Below are 19,605 nucleotides of genomic sequence, written 5' to 3' on the forward strand. Positions count from 1 at the left end.
TCAAACAAAACCCAAGAAACACACCCTTTTCGACTTGATTATCTTCCTCTTCAGGATATCTTGATGCATCAGCCTAGTCGCCTTGGCAGAGTTGGGGTCCCGCCTGAGTTTGTCGATGGTAGCCATGGCTCGACCCTTCAAGGCTGCTTCGACCGAGACGCTCTGCTCCAGCTGGCTGGCTAGTTCCTTCTGGGTGGCTTCCAGGGCGCGCCACCTAGCCTGTAGGGTCAGGATCAGTGGTACTGTTACTCGGGAGATATCGTAAATCTTTAAAATCTAAATTATTTTCGTACAAATTCGTTACTAAAAACTGGGCTATTCTGAGTTTAATTGCAAGTGATAGGTTTGTCGTGGAAAAAAAATAAATTGCCCCATGAGTTTAAAAACACACCATATATGTAAAGTGTTTATATGTGGGGATGCAAAATTACTATTTATACTAACGTTAGAGCATTAAGAAACTGGCGACTTTTTCACAACACTGACTTAGCTTCTTATCTCTTAAAATATATGAAGAGCTAGATTTGAGTTCAGCTCGTTTTGGGTTATACTTTGTGTATGGTAGTTTTTTTATTTTTTTTTTTTTTTTTTTTTTTTTACCAGTTTGAATTCATGACCAAAGATCGGGTTAAAAATGAGGTCTAAGAGTTACTGACTCTGACCACGGACCTCAGCACTCTATAGTACAATCGGTAACGAGCGCTAATGAGGACTGGAAAGCTATAGAGGTAGCGAATGTATATGAAAAGGAACAGCTGTCTTCACCTGCATACGGTTAATTTCAGTCTTCATAGCGTGGAGGTCTCCCTCTGTCCCGGTCTCTTTGCGAAGAGCGTCCCTGGCGTCCTTTATCTCGACTAGGTTCCTCTCCCACTCGGTCCTGATGCGAGAGGCTTCTAGGACTTTTCCTTCAACCTCCTCCTTCGTTTTCCTCAGGTTCATCATCTCCTTTTCCCTCTTGTCTGCTTCTTCGTTCAGTTCCTTGTGGGATAGGAAAAGCGATCATTATAAGAGCCGTTGTAAAGGCAATTTCTTCTACTACTATGTCATGAACGTTATAGTCAGTACTGACTTCTCTCTATAGTGATCGCTTGTGCAATATTGTGACAGTTGATATAGTTTCCTCCGTGACCGTGAAGGATATAGAGCTCTCCTCGCCATCATAGCTATTTGTGTTGATCAAAGGAAAACTGTAAGTAATTACATGTCAAGTTAACCAATGAGTGTCATTTTGTACCATTGCGAAAATTTACCAAACTAACCAATACTACCACCTTACGGTTTCACCACAGTTTTAATGGATGAATTTGTTTGATTAGAAAGGAGTCACTTAAGAATTTTTTATTGGTAGCTGATTTGCAAATTTTGATTCGTAGGACGATTAACGGAAGAACAGAGGACTCTTGGAAGCGACAGTAATCTGTAATTTATGGCTAAGAATTACTTGGATAAATTAGCATTATTTATTTTGATGGGTTTGCACCACTGATTTTCCGTAAAATTATGGCTACCATGAATCTGTGTGTGTGTGTGTGTGTCTGTCTGTCTGTGTGTGTGTGGCATAGGGAAACGTCCATGTATATTTGCATTTTGATTCTTATCATTGTAGTTAAACCACCGGTTATATAATAATTATTGTTAGATAGCTTAGTACTTAAGTAGGTTCATTACTTATAACGGTTTCACAGGGCTGTCCTCGTGTCCTGTCTCAGGTAAAGATAGACTATATTTCGAAGGGTTTATAGTAAGTGATTAAGTATTATCAGAGACCAGATGCAATGGATACGTATACATAGGCCTGTACATGGCTATTTTTTCTCTTTTATTTAAAAATAAACACTTAACAGGTCATTTTACAATAAATACATATACAATATATGTAATTTATGAACAGAATCAATAAAATTATTTGGCTAATTTATTACCGTTTGTGTATTCCGCCGTATCTTGACGCGACTGGCTATATTCACGCATAGGAATCTCTAGACCTACAAGTGTTATTGTGGCTCCAACGGGCCTGGCAAGGACCTTTCGACCCGGGACGGCCAACTGAAGCTTTAAAATAATCTTTTAAACATACCTTCAACTTCGCCATGAGCTGGGTCTCGGAGGCGTCGCTCTCTCGGGAAAGCGTCTCTCTCGCCGTCTTCTCCTGATGGAGCCTTGCGTCTAAGGTCGCCACGGCGCTGTGCAGGCGCTGCTGGGTTTTCACGGCGTCTCTCAGGCCGTTGCGTTCGGTCTCGACGTTGCCCTCGAGCCTCGTCAGGCGACTCCTCAGGATATTCAGTTCTGAAATTTATTGTGGAGGTATCGACAATGGCCGATGCGATAGCAGTAGCTGATATGAAATGACTCGGTGCTAGTACTAAACATGGCGGAGGCTCCTAGGGACGCTGTGTTTAGTACTAGCCCCTCGAGGATCAAAGTATTATATGCACCTAGTTTTATACCGGGTGATCTACAAATTAGATTAACAAGCGATATCTTCGTGCGGCCGTCTACTTTACATTTACCATACGGTGTTTAGTAATATTACCTTGGAGTAGGTGACGTGCAGATAACTAGGCTAAGTAGCACCAATGACCCTTTCATATAGTTTCATCTCCAATAGTTACTGTGTGTGTTACTACTGATGGGAATAATAACAAAAGGAAAATATAAAATGTGATAGCATTAGTATTACATTCCCTGGTCGATTCTCCTTCTGAAGGAGACGTGTGAGTGGGCTTAGGATATATATATATATATATATAATATATATATATATATATATATATATATATATATGCATTAAGCTACAAATATCCTTTAATATCTTATTCGCTTTACCTCAGAATTAATATATTTTCATATATGTTAACTGACGGGGAATGTTTAGATGATAACTTCGTCGGCTCTGGGCGCGAACCTAGGAACCAAGAAATCAGGACGCACAGTGAAGCGCCTTTAACCACACAGCTACCACGAGAGGATTAAAGGACATTTGTAGCTTAATGCGTATATATGAATCACAGTGATGTCATCACTCATATATATATATATATATATATATATATATATATATATATATATATATATATATATATATATATATATATATATATATATATATACACACACACACACACACACTCCATGCGAAGACCTCGTTTTAATTGGCTCCTTATACTAATAAAATAATTGGTCTTAACCAGTCATCATGCGATTTAATTCCTTCACTGACTGGCCTACCTTGGTTCAACCTAGTTAGATTCTGCACCAAGCGTTCTCGATTCTGCTGTGCTTCCAAAAGATGGCGCTGGACCGTCAAAGCTTCTTCTTCTAGGGCCGTTTTTTCGGCCTCCCGGTCACGAAGGAGGGTCCTGAGGCGCCTCTCCTCTCTCTCCGCGGGTGGGGCTTCGCTTCCCTGTGGAGGAAGGTTGATTCATCGATAGCTTTATCTATTCATTGTATTAGGAACCTCTTGCTTGCTTTCAGGTTATGTGCTGGTAAGGTATACTATAGAGCCATGATAGCTTTTATCATGGTTCTTTGATTGCGTGGACGAAGTGCGTGGATTTTTAGTAGAAATGGTACTATATGGACCAAGTTTCTGTCATAAAACATCTGTGACACCGAAATTAACGAAGACGACCAGTTTCCCGTTTTAAATCAAGCAAATCGGCATTTTTTTCCTCAGTCGTCCATTACACATATTGTTTGGATTGAGTAACTCATCTTAAAATGAACTTTGCGTGCTTTTCTCTAGTAACTTGGACGAACAGTTTCTTCGAAAGCCAAGTTATGCCTGCAATTTTCATGGCCATTCCCATAAATTCAAGTGATTTAAATGAAGAATCAAGTTATTTACGCTAGGAGATTAAGACATTTTAATGGTAACCAAAAACTAAGAGTTTTTTCTATTAAAAATAAAGCTGCTTATGCCAGGAATATCTGTACCATTGCCAGTAACTAAATCAAAAAGTTTAGATTAAAATAAAGTTATTTACACAATATTCAGAGCCTTTACCAGTAGCTTGAATGATATATTTCTTTTAAAAACCAAGTTATTTAGCTCCAGCGATTTCAAAACCTCTACTAGTAACCCATGAGAGCAGTTCCCATGAAAGTAAAGTTACTTACACCAGCGATTTCGAGAGCTTTGACGAGATCCTTGTTGATTCTGTCAACTGCGCACTGGTTAGCGCTGATCTTCTCTTGTCCTCTGCGCAGGTCACTCTCGAGTCTGTTGATAAAAAAATCAAATTATACTTTCGATTCAATACCATACAAACAATTTTTTAAAGGATTAGTGAAGGAAAGAAGTTGAAGTTATGTGACAGATCACTAGGCTGAATAAAAATCAGACAATTTGTTATTGAAACAAAGATGTCAAGGTAAAAGGAAGGTTTTTCCTTTTTCCCTGAAAGAGTTTGTGAGAATGTTCGTTGTTGTCAGCTTTTTAGGAGAATGTTTTGTCGCTTTTTTTCTCATTCTCCTTCGTGTATATTTTAGCATTCTCAGACCGTAGTACCACGTTAAAAGCACCGCCTCTCGTCCGATCACACTTCATAAGCCAGCTTACAAGGTAGAATAAATCCAAAATGTATGAGTTATATGTTCCGAGAGAGATGTGTTATATACCTGACTATATCAGCATCAAGTTTTTCGACCACGAGTTTTGCAGCATCCCTGTTTGCAGTCTGTGCCAGAACAGCAGCTCTTCCGTCGGATGCTTTCAGAGCAGCGTCTGCTGCACTGCGTTCCCTTTCAATCAGTTCGTCTTCCTGGTCGAAGAAATACGACATTTATCGCTTGATATCATAGGCCTATGGAATGTAACCTCCAAGCAGACAGCTGAAAATGTTCTTTAGTACCAAGCGTGCAAAGTCCTCATGGGGTTGTAAACGGAAAAATTAAACATAATGGTTGAAAACTTGATGGAATAAATAGTTTAACAATTGTAGATGTACACTATGAAAGCTTTCACGTCTTACAATGAACGATATAATATCGGAAATTTTTTTTATGAACAACAGATTAGAAGTCAAAGAGATATGCAAAAACATCACCAAAATGTTCTAAAACATCTTTTGTCTAAGAAATAACATTAAAAATGTTCCATGATTCAATATGAAAGCAATGAGCACTGACCATGATGCCATAGGACTAAAGAAATGATTTGGTAGGAGAGCGACCATTCCACTCACCAGGTTCCTGCACTTCTGCCTGATCTCTTTGATGCGCCGACGGACATTGCCTGCGGATTTGGATATGGCCGTGTGCTCGCCCACTTTGTCGAGGGCGAGGTCCTCCAGACGGCGATGGCGTTCTGTGGCTGATCTCAGGCTCCTGTACACGCCCTCCAGCCTGCGGGTTTCCTCGTGCGCCTCCTGGCGGTGGATATTGGGCAGCGATTAGAAAATGGAAAGAAAGCATTTATTTTTTTTCAATGAAGGACTGTCATGGTATGAGTGTATTGCCGTAACGCCTACTGTATATGTGATACAGATGAATAATAATAATTTTATTGTTCTAAGGAGTCCAGAATCATTTTAAAAAATGTTAAGAGTTCGTATATAATTTTTTATTTATTTATTTATTTATTTATTCATTTTTTGGACTGAAGATGAACCTCGGGAATGGTTAGAAAGTTTTATATAGTGTGTTTAAATTATACACGAACTCTTAACATTTTTTATTATTAATGTGGACTCCTTAGAACATTATATATACACTCGTGATAGAGAGTTTTCCCCCAAATAATTTTAGTATTATTCAGAAGATGAATAACTGTGCAGATAGATCATGAAAAGTTTTAAAAACACACATATACTTGTGATGTGTGTGTGTGGCTAAAGAAGCGAAAGAGATATTGGTATTTCAAAGAATCAACAGTGATTTTATCAAGACATACCTTCAGCAATTGCCGATGCTGAGTCTCCAAATGTTCGACAACGTTAGCCAGTCCCTCGTGGCGCTCAGCTAGCTGATGGGACTCGTCTCGAACCGTTGCCAACCGTATGCGCCTGGTGGTCACCTCTCGCTCGTGGTAAAGCAATCTGAAAGCAGGTTTATCAGTTCAGTTAATTCATTTGTTTATCCTTTTTATTTGCTCAGAGGCTACTACCCTGATACTATTCTCCTTGCGTTTTAATACAATTTTATCTATTTGTTACTTTATCAGTTTTTCTTTTTTAATAAGTGGGGTCTCTTCTTTTGTACTTCCCTTAACCTCGTCTTACTTCTTCGCTATGAATACCATAACCTTTGGAAGCTTGAATTTCATAACATATGGAAGCAGTGATGGTTTTTTTTTTTTTTTTTTTGGGGGGGGGGGGGAATTTTGCAATTAACATCACAAATACAAAAAAATAGTAATAATAATAATAATAATAGGCACCATCTGGCAACCCTCTGCGCCCTCCTTGGAAGCTTCTGCCTTCCCCCCAATTTAAGAATCACCGACTTAGTACTAGACTTCATGATGACTGGCTGATAATAATTCAGGTTCAGTCAGATCATTACAAGTCACTGGACTTTACCTGACAGAATGTGCTTCATGCTTCATTTGCATCTCTCTGACGGCTTTTCTTGTGTTGTAAAGCTGAAAAATAAAAGACCAGATCTAAGGCCCCGTCCACACGGCCGAGCTTTGCTCGACGTACTTTGTTCGATGTGACGTCAGAAGCGGAGATACAGGGATGAGGTTCAGACTTTTCTCGCTGTTTCTCCGCTTCTGACGTCACATAGGACAAAGTTCGTCGACCAAAGCTCGACCGTGTGGACGGGGCCTAAGATTAAGTCATTGTCTCGTTTTTGTATTATGTGATTTTTAAAAGTGACCACCAAGTTAATTTGGTTATCACGTGTTTACCATGTTAATTTGATCATTAATGTGACTAAATTGATTTTGTTAATTAACGTAAATACTAGCATGACTTGATCATATATTTGACCACCTAACTGGTCTGTTAATTCACGTGACCTTCAAATCAGTTTGATCATTCGTGGTATTATCAGAACAGATTTTGATATTTATCTGTCCACACACAATTAACCTGGACATTCGTGTATTACTTAATTAATTTCGTCACTACGTAACCACCAAATTAATTTGACCAACAGTAATTTCTTATAAAAAAATATGATCACAAATTATATCAATAGTCTACAGCATGGTGCTTTTCCCAGACATCATCACCAACATCACTCACTCTCTCTCTCTCTCTCTCTCTCGGCTTACCTCTGCCCGCAGTCCCGCGTGCTGTGCCAGAAGCTGCTGCAAGTGCTGTTCCGCCTCGCTCTGTTCCTGCGAACGCCGCTCTAGTACCAACACGTTGGCCTCCCACGCCCTTCTTACCCCGACGGCCTCCAATTCTGGCGGAGAACGGAAGAAGAAGTAAGCCAATGAAGTAGTACATTGTATTTTGTTTTGTTTGTTTGGTGTTTTTACTTCGCATGAAACCAGTGGTTATTCAGCAACGGGACCAATGGCTTTACGTGACTTCCGAACCACGTCGAGAGTGAACTTCTATCACCAGAAATTCACATCTCTCACTCCTCAATGGAATGGCCGAGGATCGAACACGCGACCACCGAGGTGAGAAGCAAACACCAAACCAACCACGCCACTGAGGCGCTTAAGTAGTACATTGGATCTAATAAAAGAAGCTAAGTCTTCTACTAAAATAAAGAAGAAGCGTATGGTGTTGTGCCGTCAGTGCACCACGTAGGCATTACTTGAGGTTCTTTCCAGCGTCCCCTGGACCCCTAGCTCCACCCTCTTTCATTCCTTTTACCGTACCTCCGTCCATATTTTTTCCGGCAGACTGTCGCCCTCTCTAACTATTTTCATAGTGCAACTGCGAGGTTTACTTCCTGTTACACCTTACATTCAGTTTCCCTTCTCAGCACTGAATGACCTTGTAGGTCCCAGCGCTTGAGCTAAATTCTATATTCTATTTTTTCTGGTGAAAAAGACTCTGAGTTGATGCTGAACCAACGTCTCCTCGTAGGGGGTAGCGCCGTCAGTGCACCCTCATGTGGTGCACTGTAGGCATTACTTAAGGTTCTTTGCAGCATGCCCTCGGCCCCTAGCTCCCACACCTTTCATTACTTTTACTGTACCTCCTTTCGTATTCTCTTTCTTCCATCTTACTTTCCACCCTCTCCTAACAATTGATTCATAGTGCAACTGCTTTGAGGTTTTCTTCCTGTTACACCTTTCAAACCTTTGACTCTCAATTACCGTTTCAGTGCTGAATGACCTCCTAGGTCCCAGTGCTTGGCCTTTTGGCCTAAATGCTATACTCAATTCAGTTCTGATTCAACGCCTAAATGGAAAGAGTTTTGTGCGAGATATAAAGGTTTAGTTATTTATTTAGAAAGTTACGGTCCTTCTGTCTTACCCAGCTGCTGAAGTTCATCCTGCTGGAGGCGAGCGCGATCCTGCAGCGCCTCCGTCAGTTCGGCCACCTCGGCGGACGCCTGGTCCAGGGACGTGAGCGTCGTCCTCTCTCTTTCCAGGGACGCCATCAGGCGTTCTACCAGCACGTCCTGGAAATATACAAGTTAGACTTTGTAGAACAGTAACCGGAGGATCTTTTTGTTATTTGATTCATACTCGGCGGTAAAAGCAACGACCCCGACTAGGGAGTAAGCCAGAGGAAGAAGAAGACTTCGTTTTTCGATTTACAAGTCGTCATTATCTTAGAAACATATATATAAAAATGGATTTAAAAAGAAGCGTTTCACTTTTATAAACAAACTCGAATGTTTTGTACAATGATATAATCTAACCTCTCAACATAGAGAGCCTTCGGGCCTGGGCTAGCCACGGCATTGGTATATACTATACACATTAACTTCTGGATATTAAAAAAAAAACATCATGGTCTCTTCTTGAGATGGACAATCAAAATCAAGACAAGTCTTCAATTCTATGTGGAAAATTAGGAGAAGTCTTACCTGGGCCATCTTGTCTTTCTCGAGGTTGGCCCTGTCCCAGGCGGTGTTGTGGAGAGCTCTTTCGAGGGTGGTGACGTCACCGTCGCTCTGCTCCTTAGCAGCCTTGATGGCTGCCACTCGAGCACCAATCGACGATATCTCCTGCTTGAGGTGAGACTCTGGAGAAAAAGAGAGAGAGAGAGTTATTGAAGTAATATTTTAGGTTTCTGTCGTATCTTCTGGAAGCTTGAATTTCAAGTCGGTTGCCTCTGTGGGTTTGTGTCACATGAATAGGCCTAGGTTACATCTTGCCTTTATAGGCCTAGGTTTCATCTTGCATTCATAGGCCTAGGTTATAGAAAGCCGTTTTGGTCGCTAATCTCACGAGTCTTTGCTTTAAAAGTAACCTAAGGGATCTTCGTAAATGTCTAGAAATTGGATGGTTTCATCTTCTGGATGATAATGATTTCGGTAATGTTTCTGAAAGTGGCTTGAGACGAAAGCTTCGAAAAGGGGTACAAATGTAGAAAGTGATAGATTGGTTTTATATATGTGTGCGCGCGTGTGACTACGTGGGTGTGCTTAAGTATTTACGCATTTATAAGCTCGTCCGGAGACAAGTGCTTAGGCAGTGCATCTCTGTATATGATGAAGTAGTGATTTATGGTGATCGATACTGGAGATAAAACTCAGTTCCGTCTAGACAGAAATTAATGTAAAAACGGTGCTATAAAGGAAAAGTCACGCTCAGCCGGCCCAGTGATTTCGATTTCGACTTGATTTCTCATCGAATTCAAGAAGCAAATCAGAGTAAATGTTGCATCGTGACCTGCAACATAAACCAGTGATAGTTTCTTGCAACGCGCCAGGTTGCATTAAATCATGTCAGTGAATTACTGGTACGGTTTTCCTACTTGCATGTGTGTCTTTCTGTATTGCTAACTATATCTCTCTATTTACCTGTATCACTCTATAACAGCTATATTTTATAGCTATCTATATATCCATCAGTCTACCTGCGTTTATCTATATACCTGCCTATCTAACTGTGTCTCTTTATAGAGCTATCTGTATCAATCTGTCTACCTGTGTCTATATAGCTGTCTATATTCATCCCTACCTTTATTTATCTATATAGCTGTCTATCTAACTGTGCCTATTTATATAGGTATCTACCTGTATCTATCTGTTAAATCTATCTACCACCTGTCTCTCTACGTATCTATCTTTCTACCTTTCTGTCTATCTTTGTAGCTATCTATACCTGTATTTATCTATATGACTATCTATAAATGTATCTATCTGTGACCATCTACATAGCTATCTACCTGTGTCTATATGTAAATCTAGCTACCTGTTGTCTATCTACGTATCTGTCTTTCTATCTCTGTAGCTATCTTTCTACCTGTCCGTCTATCTCTGTAGCTATCTATATCTATCCGTCTATCTCTGTAGCTATCTTTCTACCTGTCCGTCTATCTCTGTAGCTATCTTTCTACCTGTCCGTCTATCTCTATAGCTATCTTTCTACCTGTCCGTCTGTCTCTGTAGCTATCTTTCTACCTCTCCGTCTATCTCTGTAGCTATCTTTCTATCTGTCCGTCTATCTCTGTAGCTATCTTTCTACCTGTCCGTCTATCCCTGTAGCTACCTTTCTACCTGTCTGGCTAACTCTGTAGCTATCTTTCCACCTGTCCGTATATCTCTGTAGCTATCTATATCTATCCGTCTGCCTGGTGGACAGGAACACATCAAAACGAATCCTTACCGTGTTTCCTGGCCTGATGCAGCGTCTGTAGGAGTGTGGTCTCCTCCTGCCGCGCCTGTTGCAACGAATCCTCGGCCACGAGTCGAGCTGAGCAGGTCTTCTGCCGCTCCGCTTTCGCCCTGTCCAGATTCACCTGCGGGAGGTCCAACGAGATGTTCAGATAGATCATTAAGGGATGCCATTATCTCTAAATTACGTCCAGGTTCTTCACAGTCACCTGTATCTGGTACATGATGATTTGTAATGGTTTGCTGAGGTGTCAGTGAAAATCCTGCTGTTTTTCTCCCCGTTACACCTTTAAACCCTTACTGTTAATTTCCATTTCAACTCAGAATGACCACAACTGTCTTCATTCCAGCTATCACTAATTTACGTGCAAGCCTTCTCTTCTATCACAGGCTCTGGAATTTTTTAATTTTTCCTACGCCTGTTTTTTTCCAAACATACCCCTTCTTCCTTTTAAAGAGGTATATAGGTCTTCTGTATTTCCTTAATCGAGAAGTCTCTCTTATTTCATATTTCCCTAAACGTATGTTCCCACCAATAAAAATAGCCCAAGATTCTAATTTCATCTTTACCTAAGCGTTTAGTCTAATTCGACTCACCTGAGCTCTGGTCACGGACTGTTGAATGTCGAAAAGCTGGGCTCCCAGAGATACGTTTTCCCTCTTGAGATCCTCCGTCTGTTGGTTCTGTATAGAAGAAACGAATAGGAAATGGCATGACACATGTACTGGAAGTCTGGAACTGGAAACCTAGAGTCCTAGACAGGTACAAACACGATTACGCTGAAGCTCCGCCCCTTTTCTAGAGTTGCCAGGTGTGGTATTATAACCACTATGTGTCCGAAGATTTATAAAAACTGTCTCTTCATTTTTCTTGCCCGAGAGCTTGTGGTTAATAACAGAAAGTTGGCCATGGCTGGGTTCGATACATAAGCAAAATATCTTGAAAACTGGTGATGTTGAGAAATAATGCATAAATTTTTCATTTTTGAAGCCAGGTGATGTTTGGTAACCGAATTTTCATATATGCGTGCAGGTATACCTAGGGTGACCATTTATTTGACTTGCGAAAGGGGGACAAAGGTATATAGTAAGCCCATGCGCACTTGCACTTATGTTGATTCGTTATACATTCAGAAGTTTAGTACATAAGTATATTCAATTACAGGTGATGACAAATGAGAAATTTAACAATCAGTGTTTTTATTCAGACATTATCGCTGACATTTTAAGGTCTATCAATTAGTGTTTTTATTGACATTATTGCTGACATTTTAAACAGAAAATTATTCTTTAAATTTTAAGGAAAATTACAGACATTATTTAAAAAGAAAAAAATTCTTACAACATTCTTTGGCTTGATTTGATCTTTACTAATTATATTCAATAACAGGAAATTATAAATTAGGGGTATCAATGACATTGTTTTTATTCAGACGTTATTTATTGCTGATATTTTAAGCAAAAATTAGTCTCTAGTTTTTAAGGACAATTGTAGTAATTACATAAAAAAGAAAGGCTGAAAGGGGGACATTAGGACGTCCCACCAAGACCGCAGTTTTTGGGGGATAAAGAGTCACAAAGAGGAACTGTCCCCCTCAAAGGGGGACGTATGGTCACCCTAGGTATACCTTCCAGTACTGTTTGTGTGTGTGTGTTTACATTTGATTGTGATTGTATTAAGTATGCGAGAACTGTATTAGTTTTAAATACATGCATACGTACATAATATAATGACTGCTATGTTTTATTATTTAAAGAAATATTGCATTCCTAAGCGAAGCAAATTCCATATTCTGCTTAAAAAAGAAAATTCAAAGAAATAAATCAGTAACGAGAGGAAAAATCAGATAAATGAATCAGTAACGAATGAAATAAATCAGATAAATAAGTCATCAACGAAAGGAAAAATCAGATTAATGAACCAAAAGCGACAGGAAAATCAGAGAACTAAATCAACAACGAAAGGAAAAAAAAGCACTGAAGAAGGGAACCAACCAACTGACGAAGGCGAAGCTGCAGCTGGCTCTTCTCCTCTCGAAGCTGACGCCTTTTGGCCTCTTGGAAGCCGCGTAGAAGGGGATGGTCTGGACCCAGGGTCTCTAGAACCCCCCGCCACGACGGCCCGCCTGCGGGTACTGTGGACGAAAGTTTGGAGTAGATGTATATATAGTTATATATATATATATATATATTATATAATATATTATATATATATATATATATATATCTATATATATATAGACAGATAGATCGTTTGAAGTAATCCTAAAAATAACAAAGAAACGACCTTGAACGAAAAGACCCATCAGAAAGCTGGGATCAATACCTAAGGGCATGTCCTCGTCAGCAGCAGCTCCTGACGAAGAGGGTGGTGGTGATATGAGAGGAGACAACACGCCGTAGGTGGAGATTCCTCTCCGTGGTCTGGAAGGTCTCCTCTCCTCCTCCTCCTCCCTCCTCCCCCTCTTCGTCTCCATCATCCCCTCCGTTCTCTTCTCTCTCTCGTATGTCCTCCCATCTCCAGATGATCGTCCATTGTTTATCGTTTTCTGACCACACCTTCAATGAATTTAGAGACGAATAAATAATAAACACGTTTATATGATCAGTGATTCTCTAACAGAATCGAACATTTGCAGAATATATCGCTCAACAATGTAATTAATAAAATTAAGCCACAGTTAAGTAGGGGTCATTCTACCAGGTTGACCAATTTTGAATCTGAGGATATCAAAGCTGGAATACTTATGACGAGCGTCCTTTTCAAAATTCGGATAAGTAGCAGGCTTTCATTTAGTATGAATATTCGCTTGATAAAAGTGGTTAGTTTACTTATATGATTTTATGACAGTCGTGTTGAAAGTTATGGATGAATTCATGGGCCCCTTTTCACGAGTTGTCAAAAAGTGTATTAGATATTTTTTACGTGGCTTGGAACCAAATCGTTACCTAGCAACGGGACCTACAGCTTAATGTGGGATCCGAACCACATTTTATCGCGAAATGAATTCCTCTAACTCCGCGTTGGCAGAGCGGGGAGCGAACTTCAGACAACCGAATCGGTAGGCGAGCAAGTAACCCAATCGTCCAACGAGGAACTTCACGAGTGTGTTGTACATATATTTTCGATTTCTGACGTGGATGATGTGAATCAGTTTTAAATAAAATTAATCGATTTATAGCATTGAAAAGAAAGAGAAAGGTAGGGCTGAACTTCAAAGAGTGCTATATCAAATCGTAGAAATTAATGATTACAAAATTGGAAATAATCTTCCAGCCTTGTAAAAATACTTTTGAGATTTCTTGTGAAAGCAAACAAACACATTTGTGTAGGATTGAGGTATTTAGAGGATTACTTTAAAACAAGAATATGGAAGAGTGAAAGGTCTATATAGTAGTTTTCCTTTATTTGTTTGTGCTTTGATGTCGACCCTAATCGAATTTCAAGCAGACACATGTGATGTTATATACGGCCCTTTATAAAAACCTATGAAAAATTATGATTATTGACTTGTTTTTTATGCCTACAATCTTGAAGCGACTGACGGATTGATTGAGTGAAGTTGTTCCGGAGTTTTGAAAGTGAATAAAGTGATAATTTATAGCTAGCGTTTTGATCGAAGACAATTGCAAAACTGGGCGAACTGTCATTCTGTTACCAAGCAGTCACAAATACAAAGTGTGTGAAAGTACTTCAACTGAGCGTCTCTTTCAAAGCTTCTGAAATAATAAAGCCCATCCTGATAGCATGTACCGTTAATTGAGGCTCGAAAAGTCAACATGGTGAGTCATTATTACTGTTATTACTATACTAGTTTAACCCGACTCAGAGTCACCATACCCTGCTCTCATAGGGATAGCCTTAATAAATTTGTAGTTTTCCGGGGAATGCATTGTTTGATGTAGTTGTATTTACAAAGGAACAAAATTCTCATATGTTGTTGGGACAAATATATGAATATTAAAGTATAAAATACGTAGTGCCTAGTGATTAGTCAACTGGCGCTTCTTTGTAACGAGGTCATATATTTGCCAAGGTCCTGTAAGCCTATCACGTTCTTAACTTTACCGTTAATCACTTGTCATCAAGCACCGCGTATCTGGAACGTTATAGATCGTAATCTTAACGCAACGAATAATTAATTAAACTTACCTGTGATGCTAAAGAATACGTAGGTCGTATTGTATGGGTGAATGGTCACTAATGTAATAATACCAAGTGTGTCCGGTATCGGCGTCCCCGTCGCCATGGTAACCAAGATGAGTACGGCTGCGCCGTTGTTGCCTAATCCACGTGCATCACTGTCTCTATGACAACAGAGACTCTCTTTCTCTCCCTCTCTCTCTCCCCCTCCTCCTTCTTCTTCTTCTTCTTTAATAGACAGATATGCATTGATGCTCTAGATAAAAGTATGGTGGAATCGTAAATGTTGGTTATGTTTTTCTTGCGTTCAGTATCTGTATCTAAGTTTGTATGTTTAGGCCTATACTGATGTAGATATCCACTAACGGGGACTTTCCTAGATACTGACCCTCCCCAACAAGGATTTCCGGGCGTCTTATCCTGGACTAATATTTCTTTGGGGTCAATATCTTCATGATATTTACAGCCTTTTGTTTGCGTTTTTTTACGGTCATCCCATACGGGCTCGTAACTTTGGGGGTCACTGTCTGAGAAAGATCCCAGGAACGTTCTGTTTCGTCTGCGATGCGAATATACCTTCAAATTAAAAATAGAAAAGAAATAGATAAAGCATCAGATGCCTTCATTTGACCAGGAATCGCCTTAGTGGAGAATGACATCAGTTTCAGTTCGGTTACCTATTTTTCAGATTCCAAAATTTAAGAATTACACACACACACACACGCACACAGAAGGCATAACGAATAGTTACCGATTGTTTTCCCTGAACCAAGTGCATGGTAGAATGACAGAACGAACAGTGAGACAAAAAAAAATACAGGGTGTCCATAAAGTCCCAGTACCATTCTCAGCAACAAATAGTGATGGTACTGGGACTTTATGGACACCCTGTATATTTAACTTCCTACCTTTACACAGACACGAATCAAATGGTGGCAACCATAATGGCTGCATTCTCTCTCTCTCTCTCTCTCTCTCTCTCTCTCTCTCTCTCTCTCTATATATATATATATATATATATATATATATATATTGTGACGAAGTGGCTTAGAGTATCTGGGTCTGGATACCATTAATACTTGGGGGAAGTAGCCAAAGATCTGTGTCTGGACACCATTAATATTTATTAACCCAAATTGCCAAGTATCTGGTTACTACACTTACCATTTGTACTTGTTAGCGCAAGAGACCCTTTTATTCCTGGGTCTAGGACACCCTTTGTACTTGGGGCACAGTTTGGTCAAACTTGAAAACAAAAGTTTAATTAATTCTTGAATTAATTATTAAGCAAAATTAAATCAAAGTTTATCAAGAAAATTAATTAAATTATAAAGCAATAATTAAATTTGAAATGAAATTTAATTAAACACAAATTAATTTGCAAGTGTTAGATTCAAACAATTACACAGTAGAATATTATTCAAACTAATTAAACAAAATAAAGACAATGCAAAAAAAGCATAATGCATAATATGAAAACAATTAAAGCATTGACAGTACAAACATTAAGCATATAAAATGGACATGTCAAAAGAACAAAGCAAAAGAAAAATGTATAGAAAATTATAATTTTATCCAAACATTGTAAAATAAAACCTTGAAGTGCCCTTCAAAACGTTTGAAAAATACCTGTATATGCAGTTGCAACTCCAATCAAAAGCAAAGGCCTGTTACAATTTCAACCTCTTCAATATTTTCGTGGGCGCCTTCACAAAAATAATATTAATAACACTATGCTCAGATTCCACAAACAACACATACATTAAAACAGTAACTGAGTGACCAGTTCAAATACAAATGTGAGTTACATTACGTTAAATGAAACAGTCTCGCAAACGAGCGATCGCGAGAGAGAACGATACTATCCCTCACGCCAGCAGCTAAGTCTCGGGATCGAATGAAAATTCTCTATGACTCTATTCCTGTAAGTGTGTGGGCATATGGGGCGATTACCATCGAGTTCAAGACGAAAACATATTACGTCATCTCTCTATGTTAAACATGAATAACATCATTGTAGGGAAGGTTCTTGAAGGACTCGATGCTGCCTGGGAGGTCCCTATGCATGTTTGTGCGGATAAAGAAATCAGCTGGCTCAGGCATTCACAAGAGGTGAATAACAAGCTTCTCTGTTACTCTTTCTCTCTGTCTTACATACGTTTTTCCTCTCTCCGCCTTATGTATGTTTAAAAATGAAAAGTTACACTACTTAAAATGTGTTATCTTTAAATGTGGGAATCTGAACACAAAAACATACATTTCATAACATGATACACAGGTTCTGAGGTGAATCAATCATATTACGAAAAAATTATAACTCCATTACAAAACTTACATTATAAGAATATATATATATAAATATATATATATATATATATAGATATATATATATATATATATATATATATATATTACTACTTTCAAAATGCATATATCTCCTCTGTGACTGTACAAAATGTTATGTAGAATTGTGCAACATTTTTTCAGATTCCTAGATAGCTTAGAGATAGGATGTTTTAAATGTGTGTTCAGATTTCGCATTACATATTGTAAAAGAATATATATAACGTAGAATTTAGAAAGAGAGGGATTTTCTTTGTCCATTTGAAACTACGATTGTTTCCCTATTATGTCAGCATTGTAAGATTAGAGGAACTGCGAGATCCATTTAGTTTCCTAATCTGTCAACACGTTTGATAAGCAAGCTCGAATCTTCATTTCTGTTTTGAGAATCTGTCACCATGTGTGATAAGGGCTTCGCCTTCATGTCGATTGAGTAGAGTACGTGTTTTTTTTTAACAGACTGGATTCATACGCATATGTCTTTGCCGAGAGTCACGTGCTGGTTACACATTTTGTGAGTAAAGTTGAGTAAGATTTCGAAGCTTCTGGAAGCATTATTGTCTCAAAACATTTTGTCGTCTCCCTTGTCCAGTTTCCGCAAAGGAAGAGAATTTCATTAGATCTTAGATTCTCAAGGCGTTAACAACTCCCTCTCTCTCTATCGCTCTCTCTCGCTCTCTCTCTCCCTCGACATCCTTGAGATTATATTAACGTAATGTAAATTGGTCACTCGTAACTTGAGAATTTCATATTTGATATTTCTTAGAGTTTATTTAGTGTTAAATAGTGTTTTTTGTGGAATCTGTACAAACATTGTTTCGTAACGGCGCCTGGTTTTGGTAAAGTGAAACAAGACTGCAGCAAAGAAAGAAGTTGGCATACCAAAAAGGTAAAGTGTGTTATATTTTTATTAGTTGCAACTAATATTTAATGGTTATGATGGTTTGGTAAGAAACTAATAACTGATAGGAACAGTGGTTAACTAGTAACTAATAACAGATGGTTACGAAGGTTTGATAAAAACTGATGGTTACAATGTTTTGATTGAAAAGATTTACACTTTTACACATTGCAAATTTTTGTGTTTTGTGTTTGTTTCATTTTGAGCATTTTTTTTTTTCATTTTCTTGTTGAAGTGTGCCTTTTTATTTTGATACTGTCCACATTTTTCTGTATTTTCATTTGCATTCACAATTTAATTGACATAGTTATTTTCATTGCTTAATCATTGCACATTTAATTAAATTTAACACTTGTGAATTAATTTGAATTTAATTAGAATTCTTTTCGAAGTTTTGTTATTGTTTAGCACTTGTGAATTAATTTCTAATTTTCAATTATTGGCCTAACACTTTTGAATTTCAATTGAATGAATTTTCTTGAATTTTGTGATAAATTAATTTAGATTTAATTTTACTTAATTGATTCAAGAATTAATCAAACTTTACTTTGTTTTCAAGTAACAGTAATTTTCCCTGATATTGTGAATTTCACTTATAAATTTTGAATTTAATAAGAAATTTTTGTATTTAGAATTTTTATAAGTATTTCATTTATAACCAACATATTTCCATTAATTATGATTATATTTATGTTAGGTAGAAACATAGAGTGGTAATTGATTTGCTTTCCTTCAATTTACTTGAAGTGACTTAGAATCAGGGAAGTACTTAGACTTCTGAAATCAGGGAAATATTTAGACTTTTACAGTTGTGGATGGAGTGATGTCCTTTGATTAATTTAAATTACTTACAAGATTACCTCACACCGGTTTTGATGAACTTAGTCTGATTTTCTGCAATACTGGTAAGTTGTTAAGGGATCACTGTTGCCTTTAGAGTATTCAGTCGTTTAATACCTGTGATGAGGGTTCAGGTTACTGGCTTTTGTGAGGTAACAGTAAATGAATGGTAAGTGTAGTAACCAGATACTTGGCACTTCGTAACAAAATGTATATATATATATATATATATATATATATATATATATATATATATATATATATATATATATAACTAGTAAGAGGGCTCAAGCTTTACAGATATCACAAGGCGGAGAGGTAAAGGCATGTCTCAGCGTACATAATTTATTGCCGACGTTTCACATCGCTTCGATGCATTTTCAAGGCTGGGAAATTGATAAAAATACAAACATATAAGATCGTCACTGATAAAACACGGTATAATATTTAAAATTGGACACTAAAACAGTTAAAATGTAAAAAATTACTATACCACAACACTAGATTTGAGAGACAACCTACCAGAGTAAAAAAATAAAAAAACACGCACACACAAAACTATACAAAAGACGAGAGACAAAACTTAAGTAAACAAAACAAGTGGTTAGGCTATAAACAACTGAACTGACGAGGACTGGGCATTTAATTCGGGTACACTGGTTTTGATTAAAAT

General features: G+C 38.2%; 1 protein-coding gene across 1 annotated transcript; it reads right to left on the reverse strand.

Annotated features, from left to right (window-relative positions):
* Nucleotides 1-13,181, reverse strand: LOC135197661 (cingulin-like). The gene is made up of 14 exons (XM_064224673.1): nt 13,031-13,181; nt 11,302-11,388; nt 8,950-9,107; nt 8,391-8,538; nt 7,226-7,359; nt 6,525-6,586; nt 5,897-6,041; nt 5,190-5,372; nt 4,624-4,766; nt 4,123-4,225; nt 3,232-3,406; nt 2,081-2,289; nt 766-981; nt 1-219 (listed from the first exon to the last, which is right to left on the reverse strand). Exons 1-14 carry the CDS (start codon nt 13,179-13,181, stop codon nt 1-3), a joined length of 2,133 nt encoding a protein of 710 aa, XP_064080743.1.
* Nucleotides 13,182-19,605: the final 6,424 nt, after the last annotated feature.

This window comes from Macrobrachium nipponense, chromosome 21 (assembly GCF_015104395.2).
Source record: "Macrobrachium nipponense isolate FS-2020 chromosome 21, ASM1510439v2, whole genome shotgun sequence".
In the NCBI taxonomy this organism is placed as follows: domain Eukaryota; kingdom Metazoa; phylum Arthropoda; class Malacostraca; order Decapoda; family Palaemonidae; genus Macrobrachium; species Macrobrachium nipponense.